We start from the raw sequence: 20,872 nt of genomic DNA, 5'->3' as shown, positions 1-20,872 counted from the left end.
GGGCTTAGAAACTTTTGTCTTTTTTTTCTGTTTCAAGATGAGTGTTTTGTAAGTTCGGCTCTCTGCAGTTGTAAATCTCGACATTACAAAACCTGTGGGTACGTAGATAGACGTAAATACTTTCTTTGTGAGTAGGCCTCTGTTTTGATCAACCTTGAGACGGATCTTCAACGTTGAGCTTGAAAACTACTGACATGGATGCAAAAATCCTGTGGTACCGAGCTGTCGATATAAAAGCTTCCATACGACTCGGAGGACGTCGTGGGTACAGCATATTCGAAGTCCGAGACATCCCGGGGCCCGGGGCCGTCATGCTGTCTGTAGGTACCTTACTGCATGTGGAGACGTCCACGAGGGTACGTACCGGACTGAAGGCCGGGGGGAGTTGGGACGAACCGATTCGAGCATTTGGATGACCAGCATCGCCAGTCGTCACACTGTGACAGCGACTTCAACCTCAAGCTATGATCAGGTAAGCATATGTTCTAGTTAACGCGCTGAGAATTGATCAGAAGGTGAAAGGAGGCACATCTTACCATTGCTGTTGTAGTGCCGGTAGAGCAATTCATTCGTTTCATTATCACTGGTTGAAGCCGGGGTGGTTGAAAGGGTGATCTTAGATCGTTCCGGCAAATTAGTGCAGGCTTTTTGATCTACTTCCAATGCGGAGCGAGGTTAGCCAGTTCATCGAGCAACAAAATATCACGTACCCAAGTACCCTCGCTACGTGTCGTGGACCCTAGTCACCCCGACAAAGGACCCAATCTGTAGGACACTTATACGCAATATTTTCGAGAAAGAGACAGCGAGCAAGCATTTTGTTAGGAGCTGAAAGACTCGTTTTGTGCACATGATAAGCGCTTTGAGAGGGTAAAACGCAGGAATGTTCTAATCAACGTGTGGGTGGTTAGTAGTCGAGTTCGCCGTTTGAGAGAATGTTTGGGACGAGCTATGTTTCATCTGCAACGAAACAATCAGCTTCTCTATCGATCTTTGTACTATAACCCAACCTTGCATACTTCTATCTCCCCCCGGCCTTGATGAAGTCGCGATGGCGTCCTTTGTTGTCCTGAAAGTCCAGACCTAGGTAGATGCGGCTCGATTTTCCATAAGCAAGAGGAAGGGGACGGGCGGGACTGCATTTTCTGTACACGGCTGTTACAGTCCCTGAAGCGAGATGGCGTCGGCTGGTTGACGGAAGGGTATCGACCAGTTGCGGGGTGTTTCGGGCTTTCACGTTCCTCTCGTCCAAACTTCCGGTGCAAAGACAAGCGGGATGTGCCAGACGGGCAGAAGAACAAATGGAGCCTTGTCGGGGATGAGAGATGAAGGAGAGCCTAGTCCGCCAAGACCTGACTCGTGTGTGTCCCCTGTGCCCGGTGTGCCCCTCGACTTTCCCTTCAACTTGTTCAGTTGTGATGCGGTTAGGTTGTTGTAGGTGTCCCCTGGGTGGTGGTTTCCACTTCGCTGCAGTACCTCTAGGTAAGCACCCTCGCACCCACGCACTCCACGGCACCCAAGGGACCGGACCCTCCACTACGGCAGTGGGTAGTGTGGCAGGAGGTAGTGCAGCGGTGCCCCCAGGCCCCGAGCTTTCCCCTTCGCACACTCCCGTCGCTCGTCTTTCCTCTTTCCCCCAACTTAACTTGCGTGTGAACGTGAAGTCGACGATCTATTATTAGAATCATCAAACCAGCCTCAACTGCATCGACCGGCGCCGCAAGGTACTGCAGTACTACGACGTCTTCAAACATCTTTTGCATGTCTAGATATTTTATATCCAAGATATCCAGCTGCCGACGAAGAGGTTGACCTTGCCGGTGGTGTTGACGACTTCACTCTTTTAGCAGACGTCCTCCCCGAGTCCTCCATCAGCAACATCCAGCTTCTGCATCAATCTTGTTGTGTTTGGCCATTACTACAAGCTTCTACATAGTATCAGTTGCATACATATGCCAATTGTGCTTCCACAGCAACATCAGATCGAAACACTCCCGTCCGAACCCGAGGACCGCATACCCGGCGCTGTCAATCACAAACATCCGACGACAACCCAACTCCCCATCGCGTCGCCTGTTACCACTTACACTTTGCTGTTTTGCCGAATCCATCGTGTTAATACCTGGCACAAGACACCAATTCCGTGGAGCGATCTGATCGCAGTGCTTCGCATATACACCTCGCCAAGATGGGCAGGAGAAAGATAGAAATCAAGGCCATTAAGGATGACAGGAATCGCTCCGTGTAAGCTTCCAACCCCGGTGGAAAATGCTCCCATGTAGCTGGTACTGATGCTCCGGAACATACAGAACATTCTTGAAGCGTAAGGGGGGGTTATTCAAGAAAGCCCATGAGCTTTCCGTCCTGTGCTCCGTCGACGTTGCCGTTATTATCTTCGGCAACAACAAAAAGCTATACGAATATTCATCCAGCAACATTCGCGATATACTACAACGATATAGCTACGTAAGCAGACCCCAACAAGATTGCTTCTTTCGAGACCAAGTACTTACCATGATACACCGTGCAGCACGGAGGACCCAATGAGCACAAAGGCCCTTCTGATTTCAATGGCGGCGCCGACGACGATGACGACGATGACGAGAATGGGACCAATTCGCAGGGGGAACAACATATCATGTACCAACCAAATCCGCCGGTTTCATATCCCTTCCTCCGGCATACAAGTCTTTCGGACTCACCCCCGGTACCAAACGGCGCGTTCGGGCCTCAGCCGGGACACCAAATGAGCCGCGCTCATACTCCCCAACCGCCCTTCGTCGCTCGGCCATCATCCGTCAACGACATCCGAAGGTTGAGACCCGGGCAGCCAGTCGGTCCCGCGGGAGTTGCCCAGGAACTTCAGAATAGGAGCGCCTTCGTGCCATCACCTCCCATCTACAACCCGCAACCTCCTGCTACCATGGCGCCTACTCATGGTCTTCCCACACAATTGCATCCCCAGTACCCATTCCAGCCGTCTCAGCCACCTGCTCATCCCATGCAACAATTCGAGGACCAGAGGAGGTCGCCTCTTCCCCCGACTTTTGTCTCTCAACCGCCACCACACCCAGCACATCGCCATTCTACGTCTCCGCCTGAACTTCTCCAACCACAGATCCCGCAGCAACAAGTACATCGCCATTCTGCCTCTCCTCAAGTTCACCAAGCCCAGCTTCCCCAGCAGCCGCAGCGGCTACCGAGCGCAAATATGTCGCCTCCTCCGCCACAGCCAGCTCAACCGCCTCAGCAGCAGCACCACCACCAGCAGCAACAACCTCAGCCTATGTCTAATCAAAACCTCCAACCTCCTGCACCGCCAAAGCCAGAGTCCATGGAGAGACCACGCCGGCTGATTCCCGCGCTGAATACATCGGTTAAGAACCCTGGGCAGGGCAGTGTTTTTACGCCAATCGAACCAGAGAACAAGTCTATTCTGTCTCAGCATTTTGCCGCGTTCCGTCCGGATATCAAGTCCGAGTCGCCAAACAACCGGTCGCAGTGTGTCGATGGCGGTAACGTGTCTAAGCCTAATACCTCTACACCATCTATCCAGCTCTCCAGTGCACATGGCCAAGGGTCAGCGCAGAGGACGAATTCATTGACTGCAATCTCACAATCGACGCTTCCTCCGCCATCCCGGCCCCAACACCTGCGTGTGGGAGGTGGACCAGTGCGACCGCGACTCAAGGTGCAGATTCCGGACGACTCGGATAGCGGAAGCGCTGCTGGGTCGGCAAGCTCTCCTCGGGTTACGACCACAACGGACTCCGCTCCACAACCGCTGAAGACCGGCCCTGTACTTCCACCGCCGTCACCATCCGCCTCTAATTTACCGTCTGCGGGTGCCACAGGGCCACCTAATCCTTTTGCTCCTCGATCAACTATTCAACACAACAATAATATGAACATCGACACTCCTGTATCCGCCCTCCCATCTCGGTTCTTGGGTGATCTGCTGCCTAGTCCGAGCAGATTCTATCCCGAATGGGGATACGGCATCAGCGGGGAGAGCAACACGCTTCCTAGCCCGTTGAACTTTGCCACGCCGGTTAACGGAACCGGACCCTCGTTTCTAAGAGACGATCCCACTCCCCTGAAGCGGAAGAGTCCCGAGACGAAAAGTACCGGGCCTGAAAACGACTCGGGGAGCAACCACGATGCTAAGCGGATGCGCCTCGAATCTTAGGTCGAGGTTTGCATCGTCTTGTCTTTCTACACTTTCTAGTCTTGGATATTTATTGTAACAACATTATACTATTGGCATGGTATAGCGGCGTTTGTTTTTGGCAATTTACTTGGGTATCATTTGCCTGGCTGGCATTTGGGTTTTTCTTCTATCTCTTAAGGGTTTAGTAGTGTCCTGGTTGGATAGGGCATAGGAAAGACGTTTGCGGCAAAGTGATTTATAGGCGTTCAATGGTGTAAGGCGAGTTAGATCAAAAAGACTACTCGGTGTAGTGATTTACTATTGCTTTCTAGTCCTCTTTCTCGAGAAAACATGGTGCAACTTCGATGACACTTTTCTACTTGCACCGTTAGGATGATGCTATAGGCTCGTAGGTGGAAGATACATAGTACGCAGTCTTCCAATCTGATCAACCATAACCAGCTCTTCAGGATCTAAAAAAACATTTTCTTGGGTATCATGTAAGTCTCTCACCGTCGTATGTTTAAAATGCGCACCACCCTCCCATATCCAGCAACCCATGCCTCTCTTCACATCTGCCCCCTTAACCATACTTATCATGCTTCCCCTTCACTTTCAAATTCAGCATCACCTCATGATAATCACCCTCCCTCCTCGCCCTTTTTAGTCTTTTCACCTCATCCTCCTCCAGCCTCCTTCCCACCGCCTCCTCCAGCTCACGCCGGCTGATCTTCTCCCGCGCCTTCTCCTCCTTGGACGCCTTGATCCGCGGCTTGAAGCGCGCCTGCATCCGGATCCGCAGCGTCGTGTCGAACGAAATCTCCGTCGCGTCACCGCGCACCTCGGGCGCGGCGTTGGCTTTTGATGACTTTGATGCCCGTACCGTTAGGAAAGTCTCGCGCAGGGTTTGGATCTGAAAGGTTCCTGGTGTGTCGAAGGTCGGGATTATGGAGAAGGACTCGAGGGGGGTGATGGCGTCGGAGGAGGCGCTGAAGAGGCCGATTTTGTCGCAGCTTAGATACCTAGTAAGTAAGGGAGGGGAGTTGATTAGCAATTGTTGGTGAGGATCGGGTTTTGGCGGGGGAAGGGGAAGGGGAAGCTGTAAGTAAAACTTACTTTTTAGATTGCCCCTTAAATCTATAATTCTCCGTTCCTACAATCTTATGCGCCAACCACACCATCCTCACATCATGCGGTTCCGCCGTCGCCGGGTTGCCGTCCAAAATGTTCTCGATGGGCAAAGTGAACACCTTGCCCGTGGCGTCGCAGGCGAGAGCGGAAGGAGGCTCGGTCGGCAGGACGAACATGATCGGACCGGATACGTCGGAGGGCGCGTCGGCGGATACCCAGCTGTCGTCGTGTTCTTCGCCTTCTACTTCATTGGGAGCGACGGCGGCGGCGGCGGTGGTGGTGGTTTTGGAGCTGCTGGTGGTTGCATTTAATTGCTTTTCTTGCCGTTCGGGAGCGTCATCGTCATCGTTCGTTTCGGTTGTTGGGCGTTTTCTCTTTTTGGCTTTTTTGTCACCTTTGAAGGTAAGTGGTTTTACCATCTTTGCTGCTGCTGCATTGGGTTGTATTGTGGGATGTGTACCTAGTGAAAGCTGGACCAAAAGTTCGAAGTTGTTGTTCAAGCGAGCGCGTGTGTGACGTGACCGACCGACGATGATGGACACCAAGTCGATAGATCGAATTCTTATCGATAAGAAACCCAATGGCCCCTGGCGGCCGAACCGCCGCCATCGTGCTTGCTGGGCAAACCCCGCTTCGGGGTGCGGCAGTGGGAATGCCCGCTGGAGCCGGTCGGGCGGAGCCCCCCTCACGCTCTATCTATCGGCCGGGCCCACTTGCCTTGTCAAGCAGGTCCGTAAGGCTTTGGCTTGGCACGGGTTAGCGTCGGCCGTTGGATCTTGTTCTTATAAGGTCAGACGATACGCAAGTCGTTCAATAAAATTGGAAAATTTTACACGAGGCAATATAACTCTGACTTTTGGTACTCTTGGTGACGGTCTGTCTTGATCGATTCGTGGATTTGGACGTCTTGCTCAGCAGTTCATCTTTCAACCACTACCATCAAAATGGCTCCCATTGCACAGGCCGTTACGGTATCTTTGAATGATTTGAAGAACGGTAAATTACCCGTCACACAAGCGCGTTACCACTTATAAGCCAGCCACTCGGTCTTCAGGTCAACCTCGATGAGAAACTAAAAAAACTCCCCACTAACATGCCATCTTGACAGGAACTGTCTCCCTGGAGGCACTCGAGGAGGCGTTCGGCCCTGACTCGCTGGGCATCCTAGTGGTTAAGGACGTCCCTGCCGAGTTCGCTGAGCTGCGCCATCGATTGCTATCATACTCCTCGTATCTCGGGAACCTTCCCAAGTCTGAACTTGATCGGCTCGAGAACGAAACGGCAAAGTATCTGACCGGCTGGTCGCTCGGCAAGGAGACGTTGAAAAATGGCCAGGTCGATAATCTGAAGGGTTCCTACTATGCCAACTGCGCCTTTTACGTTGACCCTTCGTTGTCTTGCGCCAAGCCGACGGAGGAGTTCAACCCCGATAACTTCCCCGAGTACCTGTCGCCCAACATGTGGCCCGAGGAGAGCACCCTGCCTGGATTCAAGCCTACCTTTGAGGATCTCTGCCGCTTGATCATCGACGTTGCGGTCCTTGTTGCGCGAGCCTGCGACAGATTTGCCGAGAAGCAAATCGCTGGTTACCCTGCCGGCTATCTAGAGGGTGTCGTCAAGACCTCGACTACCACCAAGGCCCGTCTCCTGCACTACTTCCCCGAAGATGCCACCGCGACGGATGCCAACAAGGAGGATAGCAAGGAGGAGGGCGACGAGGACGACTGGTGCGCCACCCATCTTGACCACGGTTGTCTCACCGGCCTGACCTCCGCCATGTTCGTTGACGAGGCGGCCACGCCCCCGGTTGTCAACCCATCGGCAAATGGCTCGCTACCCCCTCTGGGTGAGCTCCCTACATCTCCGGACCCGAAGGCCGGCCTCTACATCAAGTCCCGCACGGGCCAGACGGTACAGGTCAAGATTCCCCGCGATTGCATCGCCTTTCAGACGGGCGAGGCTCTGGAGCGCATCACGGGCGGCAAGTTCAAGGCGGTGCCGCACTTTGTACGGGGTGCGCGGGCTGAGATGAGCGCCGGGAGGATTGCGCGCAACACGCTTGCGGTGTTCACTCAGCCTAACTTGGGTGATGAGGTTGATATGGAGCAACACATTACCTTTGGAGAGTTTGCGAGGGGCATTGTTGCCAAGAACACCGTTTCTTGAAGGTGGTGACTCGGGATCTTGTAGAAGGACTTGAGGAGGGTTAAAATTGTTTTTGATAGTTGAACGAAGGCATTTGTATCGAAAACATGTTCGGCGTGTATAAATATGCCGTATTCTAACGTGTAGTGTAGAGAGATGGTGTAGAGGTAGGCAAGTGAGAAAGGACTCGGAGCTTGTCGTGTTTACAACCCCTGTTGGTGCCCCCTGATTGTCTTCACGACCCCCTGTCGATGGAAAAGTCGAGGAATTCTTGGCATTGATTCGTTCATGTCAAGTTCATGCGGGCGACGCGCGACAGCGTCATGGCAGGAGGCATTGTCCACCGCTTTTAGCGCGAATTCGCGAAGCTCCAGTAGGTGGTAGTGTTGAACCTGCATGTGCCGGGACGGGACATCCAGGTACTTGCCAGGCCGGCAACCCGGACCAAGCGGACGCAAACCCCTGAACGAAAGGCCCGAGCCCGTCCGCCAAAAAGTTGAAAATACCTCCGTGACCTCCGACAAGTCTGCCGTTCTCCCGTGTTTAGGTCTACAATGGTTGGAAGGACAAACCCGCTGATGGACTGTCCGATCCGTTAAATTCTCCCCATCACTCCTTCTTCCCCTGAAGCCGAAACGGTCCCTTGTCATCCACCTGTTGGCGTGTCCGCTGTCTTCAGTTAGCTCCTAGAGGTACCGGCCTACCGCTCCATATCCGCCTCCACTGACTCGCTCGGATCGGATCAATTGGCGCAGTTCATCCTCTTCTGACCTGGATTCTCTTTCTCTTCTCCCATCTCTCTTCCATCCCATAGTCGACTGGTCCCCCACCCACCCATACATCCAATCGCGGAAAACGACGACTTGGTACGGACCACAGCCCACGTTTCCGCACAATGTTCGCGACTATTCCCACTCTCTCCGCCGCCACATGGCTCTTGCTCTTGGGCACGAGTTCGGCCATGCCGGCGGGCGTTTTTGAGAGTACCGAGTCTTCCATCACCGCTTCCTCTACGGCCACCGCCGCTGCGCCTGATATCACTGCCCTGACAGCAGTCTGGACCACTGTCAACGATAGGGGCAGGCCCATAACCGTTACTCCCGTGCTCACCACCATCGACGGTACACCGACCGTGATCTCTGCTGCCCCAGTTCCCACAGCCGACGACGAAGACATCATAGATGACGAGCTACCACCATTCGAGAAGACCGGTAGCGGCGCCTTCGAGCAGTGCCACAACAAAGATGGCCCCTATGCGCCTTTCTGCGAGCCTTCTCATAGGCAGAACATCTCCATCAACACCGATCAGCACAGTATGTGACTTCCTCCCTTGTCCTGAATTCCCCAATTATCAGACTAAAGCTGACAGTCTCTGCCTAACAGTTACTTGGGACCCCGAGTATTTTGGACACAACACCTCCATCAAGATCGTCGCCTTCTACGACCAACAGGGCACTGACCGGGCTTTCGCCACCGACTACATATCCTCCGGCTGGGGCTACTACGAGTGGCAGGTGAAGAAGAATCTCTTCGGTCCCAAGAAGTACAAGAAGCAGCATGCGCTCAACCTCACCATTGGTTTCGGCGCCAAGAACCACAACGACAACCGCGTCCACTGGGTCAAAGGTCCGACTGTTACCATCGTCCGCACCCGCCGCTTCCACGAGCACAAGAACGAGCTGCCTGAAGGCGCAGCCCTGTACATTGGTATTCCCGCCATTGTCGGTTTCGTCCTGCTCGTGTCGTGCGGTACCTGCCTGATGAACAGGAAGCTGAGACGCATTGGCGTTGGCAGCGTCATGGGCCGTGGAAAGGGCTACAACCTCCTTGGCAAGAGCAAGAAGAAGGGTCTTTTTGGAAAGAAGAACAAGGATGAAGATATCAGGCTCATGGGGCGTGACGAGTTCGAGGTGGATGACCGGGATTATAGGGACACCCCTGACATGGAGGACCGTTGGAGCCGGTAAAGGGATGGCTGATTTTCTTTCGGATGAGGAAAAAGCCGTTGGTCATTCCGCTGACCCTTGGCCCTGATTCTTCGGGACGGCGCAACAATTGCTGGTAGGCACTTGATATGTCGGATCACAGTTTCGCTGTCACGAGGAAGCCCTTGAGGTGTTCACCATACACCTTGGAAAATATTCCACGGCGATGGATGATCCCCGAGCGGGTTCATCCCTATCTGAACAGCTAGCCTCCCATGATGAGGCAGTCCCTCAAAAGGCAGCTGTACGCCTCACTGTGGGGAATTTTGGATAGCCCTGCCTATTAACGGATACGTTTGGCGACGAGTAATGAAGAAGGGGCACGAATCACGCCGAAAAACAGGATCATGCCTTAAATCAGGTATGAGACCGCTAACGTTGGATAATGCGATATGTAATGCTTTGGGTATGAGTGGACATAGAGTCTAGAGGACATGAGACGGGGGAAGGCAAAAAATGACCGCGAGTCACAACACAAACCTGTAAATACTTAATTTCAAAATATGACATCGAATATCCGATGAAGTCCACTGGCAACTTACGAGACATTGTCGATTCAGTGTTCGTTCATACATACGCCCGAAATGCTCTTGACCTATTCTATGGTCGTCTGAGGGAAGTCATCTGAGGGAAAATCAAAGAACATCACAAAAGGCCGTGTACCTCTAGGTACTCCATGCAACGTGTGCGCAACATGCTCAGAGCCTCCCCGTCTTACCGCGTTGCCTGGTTACTCCTTCTTATATACTCCGAATCCACAAGGTAACTGGCAGAGCCTCAATAGAAGAGTACACCTCCCAAGACGTGTCTCTCCTGAGCAACTGTCCACTAGCTCTTTGTCCCGCCAAGTCACTGATGGAAAATTATAAGATGTTTTGTGTGCTTGAAACCGTCGACACGGGTAAAGGGTAACCACCCGCAAGTTACACCATGAGAAGGGGATGCCAGTGTCGAATCATGGCAGGCACTCGGTAGCAACAACGACACGGCAACCGGCATACTTGTCCATCTCGATCTTTTACTTGAGAGTGTCACAGGCCATCCCGGCATCACGGTGAGCAACGAGCCGGCGTGGATGGAGTTCAGAACTGAAAATTGTTGGCTCGAATCACATCCAGCCCAGGCCTCGAGTGCTGGCGTGCTTTGACGTTCACCTAGAATCTATGCGGGTGATACCGAAAAGGCTTGTCGGGAAGAGTGACTCAGTCTCACTGACAATTCCAAATCATTAGAGTGAGGTGATGGTGACAGTACCCAGCAGATCGAGGACCAGTTCTTCCATTGCCCATCTCATCACAGTCCTCAACCCGCGCCTTCCATTTACGAATCGAATTATCGGATCACACGATGTTCACGTGAACCGGGTTTAATACGCAAGGGGTTACCCATCAAGGTCGATACCCAGATCAGGAAAGCGCGACCTAGGCTCACTCGTGAAGCATGAGTGAGTTTTTAGCAAACGAAACTCGCTCGAGGAAGCCGCGTCGAGCAAACTCCTGTCATCCGACCTCAACTGAAACAACCTCAACGCAGACTTATCGTTTACGGCTCTTTTGGACAAAAGAAGCGATTCAAGTTACCTACTTATGATCTCCATCACTATCTTACCTATTATCGATCTTATTCACCGTCCCATCATCCGATTCCTATGTGAATCAACTCGAACTCACCACCCGCTATGGAGGGACCGAAAACCGAGGATGTCTTCCTGGAGGCGTTAGGAAATAAAGCCTCCCCCTCCGAACTCACCCACCAACCTCTTCCTCTTTCAACCTCACTCACCTTTGACGGCGAAGCCAGCAGCCCAGCTTTGGGGACTACAATACTATCCAGGCAAAGAAGCCAGAATCGTGGAGGAACCGCAAGGAAGCACCACGCTCGACGACCATCACGCTCAGTATCCTTTGACCCCATGACACCAACTTACGACGACGAAAACCCATACTTCCGGGCTGGACCATCAAGGGACCCATTTCCGCCCCTGAATTCTTCGACATCGTCACTTGGCCGCAGGAACTCCAGCCCCAGACTCCAAGTTACGCCGGTTGGAGACCAAAGGTATCCGATGACGGAAAGCATCAAGGCCAGACTCTCCGCAAGCCAACATGGCTCCGAGGATGTGCAACGCCAAGTAGCGGATAGCACGCGGCGCACGTTTGAGCCCATGACACTCGATGAGAACCCGCCCGTAAACGGCGAGAGAGAGCCAACCATAGAGTATGTCACAGGCTTGCGTCTTGTCTTGCTCATGGCGGGCCTTATGCTCGGCATGCTGCTTTTATCGATTGACCGTACTATTATATCGACGGTAGGTGATCCGGAACTGACGAGTGAGATGAATGACCCGGCATCTAAGCTAACACCACTCGAACAGGCCACGCCATATATCACAAAGCAATTTCATTCAACATCAGATATAGGCTGGTATGGTTCGGCATACATGCTCACATCATGTGCTTTTCAGCCGGTCTTTGGACGCATTTTCATGCTGTATTCGGTCAAATGGTCATACCTCACAGCCATGATTTTGTTCGAACTTGGCTCCCTCCTCTGCGGACTGGCGCCAGACTCCACAACCCTGATTGTTGGGCGGGCCATTGCGGGTTTCGGCAGCGCTGGTATTCTCATCGGCAGCTTCATTATTGTGACTATGGCTGTTCCGCTGCAGAAGCGTCCCGTCTTCACGGCTGTGGTCGGTTTGATGTGAGTGTATAGTTCAGACTGCCTTTGTTTCTGGACAAGACCACATATGCTGACCATCTTCAGGTTTGGTGTCGGGGCTTCGGTTGGTCCTCTCCTAGGTGGTGTCTTCACGGACCTTGTGGTAAGTCTCCCTTAACCTCCTGCATAAAAGCTATTCTAATCATCTGAAAAGACGTGGAGATGGTGCTTCTATATCAACCTACCGCTTGGCGGCGTAACCATCATCTGCTTGATTCTGTTCTTCAACCCCAAGAAAGGCAATCGCAACACCCGAACATTCCTGGACAGGTTTAAGGACTTGGACATTGTGGGCAATATCCTCATCCTAGGCGCTTTCATCATGCTCTTCCTGGCGCTTGAACATACGGCTCGAGGCTTTTCCTGGAACCACCCACTCATCATTTGGCTTTTAGCCGGTTGTGGTATTACTGCCATCATATTCATCGTTTGGCAATGGGCTAAAGGGGATGCGGCGTTGATTCCCCCTCGCATCATCAAGCAGCGTACGGTGGCGGCATCATGCGGCACGGCCTTCATGATATACGCGATCCTGATCAACATGACCTTCTTCCTCCCGATCTGGTTCCAGGCCATCAAAAATGAGACTGCCATGCGCTCAGGCGTGCATATGGTCCCGTTCTTTGTAGCCCAGTCGGTTTTTTCACTGATTGCAGGAGGCATCGTGTCCAAAACTGGTTATGCAACCCCTCCAGCGGTAATCGGTTCCGCTATTGGCACCGTTGGCCTCGGATTACTGACCCTGTTGAAGCCCGACACAACAACAGCCCAATGGGTAGGCTATGAAATTCTAACGAGCGCTGGCTTTGGCATGTCGATTCAGCAATGCTTCACAGCGATACAGACGGTACTTAGCGAAGAGGACGTGGCGTTGGGAACTGCGGCCGTATCCGCTGCTCAATCGCTTGGAGGCGCTATCTTCGTGTCGGTGGGGAACAGTGTCTTTCAGCACCAGCTGCTCAAGGCATCCGACGCCAGCTTGCTCCCGGGAATCGACATCAAGCAGGTGATCGAGGCGGGTGCGACGGCGTTCCGCGACCTGATACCGGCGGAGCAACTGCCCGCCATGATTCAGGTTTACAACAAGGCGATCCAGACGGTGCTCATCGTCCCCATTCCGCTAGGAGTGCTCGCAACTCTTATTGCGTGCTTCATCGAGTTCAGATCGGTGAAGAAACCCATAAAGATCAACGAGGAGTCAGGCACTGGCAGCACTGAACTTTTCGACCAGAGGTGAGGTACAAGCAAATGAAGTCGGGAGGAGGAAAAGCAAAAGGGGCCCAGGTCCAGAAGTAAGGGATATTGTGACGTGGTTCATCTGCAGAATTTCGGAGGAATAGTTAGGCTCAAAGGAGCATCATATGGTTTAGGTTAGGGCATAGGTCGACATATTTGCCCAAGAATTTCAAGAAATATTCTATCAAGAGGTCAGCTTGAGAACCTGCTTGGACAGGCTCATGTCACCTGGCAACCTGGATTTAGAATCAATTAATCCAGCGAAATCTCGATCCAGGCATTTTCAGAACTGAGAATGCATTCCTCGCTGTATTTCATGACGGCTTGTTGAGGGCGACCGAAGCTTAGAGTGACTGTTGTTGTGAAGGGTATTTGCAGAGGTAGTTGCGAGGGGCAAGAGGTGCAGCTTGAGTCGAAAGTGATTTGTTCAGGGAACAGTAAACAAACACAGTCGAACTCCTTGAGTTGCATATTTTACGTACTATAATAGGCTTCCGTTAGTGCATATATAGTGACTGGTTAGACTTGAGGGGTTCAACCCGGATCCGGACCAGCTGACCGAGAGATGCATATAGATCTGTTAGTGCATAATCAGTTATCGGAAGGTGATATATATGCAGAATAAGATGTGTCTAGTGTATAGTAGCGTACTCGGGAGTCCTCAACCTGTCACAAGTTGGAACATGTACACTATAGAAACATGTTTTATCCTCAAATATGAAGGTCATTGGAAGCATATCGATAAGCATCATCACTTTTCCATTGACCTTCATATTTGAGGATGAAAGACCTCCCCTCTAATTGCTGCTTGCTTTCATTCCAGTTGCCTTTGTCAGATACAATCAACTGCTATCAACCGCAAAGGCCCGCTGCCGCCGTTGCACTTTACAGACACATTCAAGCGACACGTTGTTGTCTAAATATTTGGCAAGTAATATCACTATCGTGTACTTGGAGGAAGCCTTTTGTTACCGCGGTTTCGGACTGCCTGTTTCGTCCATTGAGCGATCGCTGATTGACGGTCTCGGCCTGTCACCCTTTTGTTGGCCCACTTTGTTTGGGTGCCGTGTGGGGAGAGACGGAAGGCCGGCCAGTGGGGCTCTTTCTTTCAAGCTCCACTAACATTTCTCCAACGACGCTGCTCACTTTGCGACTGTTCTACCTGCTCGTCATTACTTTTCCCGAATACCTCTACCATCTTCATCCGCAACATCGTCCAGGACAAGCTCACTCGTCCTTGCTAAGCCTTGGCTCAACATCTCTCTGACCTCATAGCAGAGAGAGATTTCCGCATACCCAATCGAAGCCGCCGACCATCCGACGCGAACGCTGTCGCGTGCGCATAATTACATACGGCCAGCCTAACGTCATCTCCCACTCACACCATGGATGACCGAGAACTCACCGCGCGCATCAAGGCGCTCTCCAAGGCTGTCACCAGCGAACCCCCTGCGACGGTCATCAAGCTTTTGGAGGAATTGAAAAGAGATGCAAAGCCAACCGAGGAACAGCTTCGCGTGAGTCTTGCTCTTTCCCCCCATCAGCGCCGAGCGATCTATGTGAGCGGTACTAGTTCTAACAACTTTGCCTGCCCTAGTCGACAAAAGCAGGTGTGACCGTGGGAAAGCTGCGCGCCAATTCCAACAAGGAAATCGCCCGTATTGCCAGCGAAATCGTCAACAAGTGGAGGAAGCTTGTCGAGGCGGCGAAGGAGGCGAAGAAGAAGAGCCAGGCCGCTGCGGCCTCCGGTGCCAGCTCCCCAGCACCCAAGGCATCCCCGGCGCCCGCATCGTCCGCGTACAATAAGCCCTACGACGGCGACGTCGAGAAGCGTCATTTCAAGACAGACAAGGTCGACATCAACCGAACCTCGAGTCAGACGCGCAACAACACTATCGGCGTGCTCTACAATGGCCTCGCCTACCGAAGAACCGAGTCGATTGAGGAAGTCGTCAAGCGTGCCGTCGAAGTCGAGAATGCCCTTTTCAAGGCTTGCAAGGGCGAGAACCAGGAGTACCGGAGCAAGGGCCGCACCCTCTTTACCAGTCTGAAGCGTAAGGACAACGCTGCGTTGGGACGACGAGTCATGTCGGGCGAGCTCCCGGTCGACCGCCTTGTCGTCTTGTCGGACAAGGAGTTGGCCTCGGAGGAGCAGCGTGCCAGGGATGAAGAGCTGGAGAAGGAGAACATGAAGAAGGCCCAGGTACCCATGGCGGAGAAGTCGATCAGTGATGCTCTAAAGTGCGGAAAGTGCGGACAGAGGAAGGTGTCGTACAGCCAGGCGCAAACACGGTCGGCTGATGAGCCTATGACGACCTTCTGCGAGTGCACAGTTTGCGGAAACCGCTGGAAGGTATGGTTGATACGCACCCTTTTTTTGACGGAAGTCAATTTCAACGCTAACAGTTGCATGTTTAGTTCTCCTAAATGGCGGGGCATAACAATCTCCTTCAATTCGTTCGTTTTGGCATGGCTTGGGGCGCGGAGTGTGCGTCTTTTTTGTGGCTCGATATGTCGTTTTGACGGGGAAATCCGCCTATTGCACGCTTCGTTGGCTGATAATTCATGACTGGCTCACATTCACATTTGGAAGCTCATTTGGCAGCAGTATGAGATTGAGGCGTCTGGAGAATATTCCTCCACCTAGAGAGCACAGTGAGAAGGGTGAAACTGGAAACCAAAGTTACTCGAGGACGGAAGACTCTGTACCTTCGGGAACTTCTTCAAACATCGGAGTATGGATCATTTAACTTTTTTTCTTTAATATACCCCAGCGAAGAGGTGAGCGATGAATAACTAGCTACTTCATGACTTGGGAAGAGGTAGATATTGGGACGGGCAACGCCCTACTCAGGCCTCACACCACGCATTTGTAGTAATATAACCGTTAGAGGTCATACAGCCGATATGGCTCAACAAACCTTTCTATGTGGACTTGTTGGGTTCTTGGATCAGATACGATCAGAACATGACACATGTTTGATAACAGCAGCGGACTAAGCGAGCCTCACTCATCAGGCACAATATTTACGTTGTTCAGTCCGTCTCATTTCCTACCTCTTCAAATCCTCAAGCCCCAGCTCCGCAAAAAGATCCTCAGGAGCGTGGGTATCATTTTCCAGCCCCATATCGCCAATCTTCTTCCAGAACTTGCTCAGATGTCTATTCCCCGAGTCGCACAACAGCGTCACCACCCGGCTGCCCTTGGGTAATTTCATGGCCGTTACCACCGCCGCCACGCAGTTGACAGCCGTACTGCTGCCGCAAAATATGCCGTCGTGCTCCACCAACCACCGGGCCATCCGGCAGGCCTGCTCATCCGTCACCCGCACGGCATCGTCAATCAGCACCCGCCCAGACTCGAAGTTTTCCGTGATGCGGTTGATGCCGATACCCTCCACCATCGTGTCCACCTGCTGACGCCGCCGGGTACCCTCCCGCTCCGTCGACGAGTACATGACGCCGTGGCGGATCTTGTTGAACAGCCCGCTGCCCTGGGGGTCCGCCAGCACGACGCGCGCCTCCCACAGGTTCTTCTCCTCCTTGAGGTACTTGGCCACGCCGGCGATGGTACCGCCCGTTCCCGCGCCGGCCACGAACGCGTCCAGCTGCCCGTCCGTCTGGCGGTAGATTTCCGGGCCCGTGGTCTTGACATGTGCTTGGTAGTTGGCCGGGCTCTCGAACTGGTCGGCGAAAAACCCGACGCTGCCGTCCGCGTGCGTCGCCTCGTGCTCGCGCGCCCGCCTGCGTGCTAGGTTGACAAAGTGCTCCGGCGACGTGATGGGCGCCGGGTTGACCCGCTCGACCGTCGCGCCCAGGTGGTGCAGCAGCTGCGACTTCTCGATCGCCATGTCGCTCGGCATGCAGATGTGGCACTTGTACCCTTTCGCACGCGCCAGCGTCGCCAGCGAGATGCCCGTGCTGCCGGCGGTCCCTTCGTAAATGGTGTCGCCGCGCCCGGGCACAAGCAGCCCGCGCTCCTCGGCGTCCTGGATCATGTTGAGCGCGACCCGATCCTTGGGGCTGCCGCCGGCACCGTTGAGGAACTCGGCTTTGGCGAGGATCATGCAGCCTGTTGCCTCGGACAGGCTGCGGATATGCACCAGCGGCGTGTTGCCGATGCAGCCCTCGATGCCCTCTACCCAGTCGAAGCTGCTGTTGATGTTGCTCGTCACTTCCTCGTGGTCTTCTAGTCGGACTGGACCGAAGATCAGACTCTCGCGGTGTTTCCGGTTGGCGGTGGATACTACAACGCCGAAGTCGCCATTGGATCGGCTTAGGTTGCGGTTCCTCCGCCGTTGGTACCGGTTCTCGAGTTCGGGGTAGCAGTCCTTGAAGCCAAGGGTGACGAGGATGCCCGCGGCGAAGGCGGCTGTTAAAGCTACCGTGCCGTAGACACGGGGATGGTCGCTTATTGACATGTCTTGACGGTTGTTTTGGTTGTGAACGAGTTATCTCATAGTAGGTGGTGTCTCATCATTGCCCGAAGTGATAACCTAGACTTGCGCCGTTGGCGCTGTTGCTCAAGAAAAGTGAATGGATATCAGTTTCTCCTGACAGGGAGGCTCAACAAGGTGAGGTATATGAGAAAAAAGAATCCGAAAATGAAGAGAGAAAATCCTCCGTCTGATGTGGCTGAGTTCTCCTTCGAAAGTTTGAAGTTTTTGCTGGAAGTTGCTATTGATGTCATGCAATGATGGAGTCGCCCGTCTCTCACGGCAGGCAGTCAGAACCTTGGCTCCGGTGACCAGCCTCGCCTCCGCTGAAGCCGGTCAGATCGGAAGCCATTATGCCTGTAACAGATCGTGAATCGGCACTTCCCCGTTGCTGCGAGTCACTGGCAAGCGCCGTTGGGGGGCAACGGACAGCGAGGTTTATCCTCCAATGCACCCCTGGCCGGGGCCACCACTGTTGTCCCGAGCGCAACTGTCAGCTAGAACCCAATCAGGAAGTGAGCTCGGGCCACCCCGCAAAAGCTCCCCTCCTCCACCATCAACCTCCACCTTTCACCCCGTGTCCCCTCCACGAGTCCACTCTCAAGACAGTACCGACCAGGTATACGGTACCTCCCGTTTCACTGGCACGGGGAGTTCAGTTGGAGCAGGTGGCAGAACGAACAGACGTCAGCGACCTCTGGGATACTGCCCGGGCCTCATTCTCTCGCCCGCCAACAATCTGGACTCACCCAGCCAAGATGGACTCCCAACTCGTCAACCAGCTGTTCAAACAGCTCTTTCGCCATCACCCGGCATGCCAATCGCAGAAACACCTTCGCCAGCTTGCGACCGCGACAGCCCACAATGGACACCGAGTACAGCAACACCACAGTCGACAGCAGCGACGACCATACTCGAGCCAGCGTCGTGGCGCGAGCTCTCCCGTCGGAGATGAGAGCCAATGGCAGCAACGGACAAAGATCTTGAATCAGGATATGACCGAGGAGTACAAGAGAGCGCCAATGGTGACAGCGGCCGAGCTCTGGGGGAGGAAACAGAGGCCACGTCGGGTCAAAATGCTCCTAAGGGACTTTATCGAAGGTTGGTTGCCGGTCCCAGACAGCATGGCGCATTACCCGAGGGGTTGAGAAATCTGCCTACCTAGCTACGACAGCACAAAGCCCAAGACCGAAAAGAAAAAGAGAAGAAGCACGAGACATTGACATTCTGTTTTCCTTTCGCACAATGCTGCAGACAGCCTCTACAACCCCAACTACGGCTACTTCTCCAAGCAAGTCACCATCTTCACTCCCGGCGAGCCCTTCGACTTCCCCGCGCTCCGCGACGAGACCGAGTTCCAGAACGTCCTTTCCCAGCGCTATGTCGAGTTCGAGGACAAGCTCGACGAGGTCTCTCCCTCGGACACGCGACAGCTCTGGTACACGCCGACGGAGCTCTTCCGCCCTTACTACGGCGAGGCCATCGCCCGCTACCTCGTGGCCAACTACAAGCTGACGACGTACCCGTACCACGACCTGATCATCTACGAGATGGGCGCCGGCCGCGGCACGCTCATGCTCAACATCCTCGACTACATCCGCGACATGGACCCGGACGTGTACGCGCGCACGCAGTACAAGGTCATTGAGATCAGCGACTCGCTGGCCAAAGTCCAGAACTCGACGCTGATGCGGTCGGCCGCGGGGCGCGGACACCTCAACAAAGTGGAAATCATCAACCAGTCCATCTTCGACTGGACGCAGCCCGTCCCCTCCCCGTGCTTCTTCCTGGCCTTCGAGGTCTTCGACAACTTCGCCCACGACGCCATCCGCTACGACCTGGCGACCGAGACGCCCATGCAGGCCGTCGTGCTGATCAGCGAATCCAACGACTTCTTCGAGTTCTACAGCCCCGTGCTGGATCCCGTGGCCGCGCGCTACTTCCGGGTGCGGGACGCGGCCACTGGCGGGCGGTATAAGGTGCCGTACCCGACCACGAAGCTGGGCAAGTGGGTTTCTTCCGTGAAGCCGTTCAGCAGCACCATGAGCGAGCCCGAGTACATCCCGACGCGGCTGATGCAGTTCTTCGACGTGCTGAGCAAGTACTTCCCTGCGCATCGGCTGCTGACGAGTGACTTCCACTCGCTGCCTGATGCCGTGCCGGGGGTGAATGCGCCGATTGTTCAGACGAGGTATCAACGGCGGCCGGTGCCGGTTACTACGCCTTTGGTGAGTTCCTTACCTTATATTCATCATCCTCTTGTACTATGCTAACCAGAGCAAATGTCGTTCGCTTAAAGGTCCATCAAGGTTACTTCGACATCATGTTCCCCACAGATTTCCGTGTGTCCGAACTCGTCTACCAGGCCATCACCGGCAAGCTGTCCCGGGTCATGTCTCACGAGGAGTTTATGCGCAGCTGGGCCTACCTGGAAGAGACGGAGACGCAAAGTGGCGAGAACCCGCTGCTTAAGTGGTATAAGAATGCCAGTGTTATGTATACTGTATAAAACCAAATGGATCACCCAGAAGACATCTTACTATTTATGTATGAAGAAGTGGGAAAAGCAGGCCCCTGTATATTGATTGTTTACTATACTTGTAGAGTTAGAAGAACTTGCATTTTTTTGCCCATATTCTTATCCCTATCTAGATAGCTCATTACCTTGCCCAAAATAACGATATGACCCTTGACAACATGATTGTGATGCTCCAGTCCGTATCGTGGGTATAACGATGATCTGTGACTTTTTGTCCATTTTTTTCGATTTGTACAGGCAGGACTTTACGATCTTTTGCTGTGCTCTTATCACTATCATCTAGATAACCCATTGCCTTGCCCAAATAACGATATCACCCTTGATAATGTGTTGATGACGCTTTCGTCCGCGTCTTAAACATAAGGATGACCTGCACTTGCAAGTGGCTTTACTTTGTCCAGATTTTTTTGTTTCTTGTATTTTGCTTGCTCGCTCGCCCATTCTAGATTGCTAACAGATACACACAGAACTTGGTCTCAAACACAAAGCCAAGTAAAATGACAGACTCTTTTCTGTATATCAACGAAAC

At 53.3% G+C, this 20,872-nt stretch overlaps 8 protein-coding genes across 8 annotated transcripts; 6 read left to right on the top strand and 2 right to left on the bottom strand.

Moving 5' to 3' along the window:
• Positions 1 to 1,935: 1,935 nt before the first annotated feature.
• Positions 1,936 to 4,429, top strand: B0H65DRAFT_7807 (uncharacterized protein). The gene is made up of 3 exons (XM_062831409.1): positions 1,936 to 2,244; positions 2,310 to 2,466; positions 2,531 to 4,429. Exons 1-3 carry the CDS (start codon positions 2,189 to 2,191, stop codon positions 4,187 to 4,189), a joined length of 1,872 nt encoding a protein of 623 aa, XP_062685677.1. The 5' UTR covers positions 1,936 to 2,188; the 3' UTR covers positions 4,190 to 4,429.
• B0H65DRAFT_562207 (FRG1-like family-domain-containing protein) lies at positions 4,430 to 5,700 on the bottom strand (the record flags this gene model as incomplete). The annotated part of the gene is made up of 2 exons (XM_062830194.1): positions 4,430 to 5,172; positions 5,267 to 5,700. The coding sequence occupies 2 exons, from the start codon at positions 5,698 to 5,700 to the stop codon at positions 4,734 to 4,736; spliced, it is 873 nt and encodes a 290-aa protein (XP_062685676.1). The 3' UTR covers positions 4,430 to 4,733.
• Positions 5,701 to 6,042: 342 nt separating this feature from the next.
• Positions 6,043 to 7,668, top strand: B0H65DRAFT_447922 (uncharacterized protein). The gene is made up of 2 exons (XM_062825879.1): positions 6,043 to 6,277; positions 6,390 to 7,668. Exons 1-2 carry the CDS (start codon positions 6,226 to 6,228, stop codon positions 7,445 to 7,447), a joined length of 1,110 nt encoding a protein of 369 aa, XP_062685675.1. The 5' UTR covers positions 6,043 to 6,225; the 3' UTR covers positions 7,448 to 7,668.
• A 531-nt stretch (positions 7,669 to 8,199) lies between these two features.
• Positions 8,200 to 9,588, top strand: B0H65DRAFT_7764 (uncharacterized protein). The gene is made up of 2 exons (XM_062831399.1): positions 8,200 to 8,739; positions 8,810 to 9,588. The coding sequence occupies exons 1-2, from the start codon at positions 8,322 to 8,324 to the stop codon at positions 9,391 to 9,393; spliced, it is 1,002 nt and encodes a 333-aa protein (XP_062685674.1). The 5' UTR covers positions 8,200 to 8,321; the 3' UTR covers positions 9,394 to 9,588.
• Positions 9,589 to 10,796: 1,208 nt separating this feature from the next.
• On the top strand, positions 10,797 to 13,495 carry B0H65DRAFT_7757 (major facilitator superfamily domain-containing protein). Its single transcript, XM_062831398.1, has 4 exons — positions 10,797 to 11,719; positions 11,786 to 12,114; positions 12,178 to 12,235; positions 12,287 to 13,495. The coding sequence occupies exons 1-4, from the start codon at positions 11,090 to 11,092 to the stop codon at positions 13,367 to 13,369; spliced, it is 2,100 nt and encodes a 699-aa protein (XP_062685673.1). The 5' UTR covers positions 10,797 to 11,089; the 3' UTR covers positions 13,370 to 13,495.
• A 1,073-nt stretch (positions 13,496 to 14,568) lies between these two features.
• On the top strand, positions 14,569 to 16,292 carry B0H65DRAFT_7558 (putative DST1 protein). Its single transcript, XM_062831369.1, has 3 exons — positions 14,569 to 14,885; positions 14,966 to 15,721; positions 15,787 to 16,292. The coding sequence occupies exons 1-3, from the start codon at positions 14,754 to 14,756 to the stop codon at positions 15,793 to 15,795; spliced, it is 897 nt and encodes a 298-aa protein (XP_062685672.1). The 5' UTR covers positions 14,569 to 14,753; the 3' UTR covers positions 15,796 to 16,292.
• Position 16,293: 1 nt separating this feature from the next.
• On the bottom strand, positions 16,294 to 18,198 carry B0H65DRAFT_7370 (tryptophan synthase beta subunit-like PLP-dependent enzyme). Its single transcript, XM_062831341.1, has one exon. It carries the CDS (start codon positions 17,787 to 17,789, stop codon positions 16,422 to 16,424), a length of 1,368 nt encoding a protein of 455 aa, XP_062685671.1. The 5' UTR covers positions 17,790 to 18,198; the 3' UTR covers positions 16,294 to 16,421.
• A 364-nt stretch (positions 18,199 to 18,562) lies between these two features.
• B0H65DRAFT_543625 (S-adenosyl-L-methionine-dependent methyltransferase) lies at positions 18,563 to 20,313 on the top strand (the record flags this gene model as incomplete). Its single annotated transcript, XM_062829239.1, has 3 exons — positions 18,563 to 18,905; positions 19,059 to 20,032; positions 20,104 to 20,313. 3 exons carry the CDS (start codon positions 18,563 to 18,565, stop codon positions 20,311 to 20,313), a joined length of 1,527 nt encoding a protein of 508 aa, XP_062685670.1.
• Positions 20,314 to 20,872: the final 559 nt, after the last annotated feature.

Source organism: Neurospora tetraspora, assembly GCF_033439725.1.
Source record: "Neurospora tetraspora strain CBS 560.94 chromosome Unknown B0H65scaffold_1, whole genome shotgun sequence".
NCBI lineage: Eukaryota > Fungi > Ascomycota > Sordariomycetes > Sordariales > Sordariaceae > Neurospora > Neurospora tetraspora.
This window is presented reverse-complemented; position numbering and strand designations above follow the sequence as displayed.

Bases quoted from the DNA above. Each gene is read 5' to 3' on its own strand.
- B0H65DRAFT_7807 (XM_062831409.1), top strand. From the start codon at position 2,189: ATGGGCAGGAGAAAGATAGAAATCAAGGCCATTAAGGATGACAGGAAT. The intron at 2,245-2,309 runs GTAAGCTTCCAA...CGGAACATACAG, and splicing joins GATGACAGGAATCGCTCCGT to AACATTCTTGAAGCGTAAGG. The intron at 2,467-2,530 runs GTAAGCAGACCC...TACACCGTGCAG, and splicing joins TACTACAACGATATAGCTAC to CACGGAGGACCCAATGAGCA.
- B0H65DRAFT_447922 (XM_062825879.1), top strand. From the start codon at position 6,226: ATGGCTCCCATTGCACAGGCCGTTACGGTATCTTTGAATGATTTGAAG. The intron at 6,278-6,389 runs GTAAATTACCCG...CCATCTTGACAG, and splicing joins TTTGAATGATTTGAAGAACG to GAACTGTCTCCCTGGAGGCA.
- B0H65DRAFT_7764 (XM_062831399.1), top strand. From the start codon at position 8,322: ATGTTCGCGACTATTCCCACTCTCTCCGCCGCCACATGGCTCTTGCTC. The intron at 8,740-8,809 runs GTATGTGACTTC...TCTGCCTAACAG, and splicing joins CATCAACACCGATCAGCACA to TTACTTGGGACCCCGAGTAT.
- B0H65DRAFT_7757 (XM_062831398.1), top strand. From the start codon at position 11,090: ATGGAGGGACCGAAAACCGAGGATGTCTTCCTGGAGGCGTTAGGAAAT. The intron at 11,720-11,785 runs GTAGGTGATCCG...CCACTCGAACAG, and splicing joins ACCGTACTATTATATCGACG to GCCACGCCATATATCACAAA. The intron at 12,236-12,286 runs GTAAGTCTCCCT...TCATCTGAAAAG, and splicing joins GTGTCTTCACGGACCTTGTG to ACGTGGAGATGGTGCTTCTA.
- B0H65DRAFT_7558 (XM_062831369.1), top strand. From the start codon at position 14,754: ATGGATGACCGAGAACTCACCGCGCGCATCAAGGCGCTCTCCAAGGCT. The intron at 14,886-14,965 runs GTGAGTCTTGCT...TGCCTGCCCTAG, and splicing joins CAACCGAGGAACAGCTTCGC to TCGACAAAAGCAGGTGTGAC.
- B0H65DRAFT_7370 (XM_062831341.1), bottom strand. From the start codon at position 17,789: ATGTCAATAAGCGACCATCCCCGTGTCTACGGCACGGTAGCTTTAACA.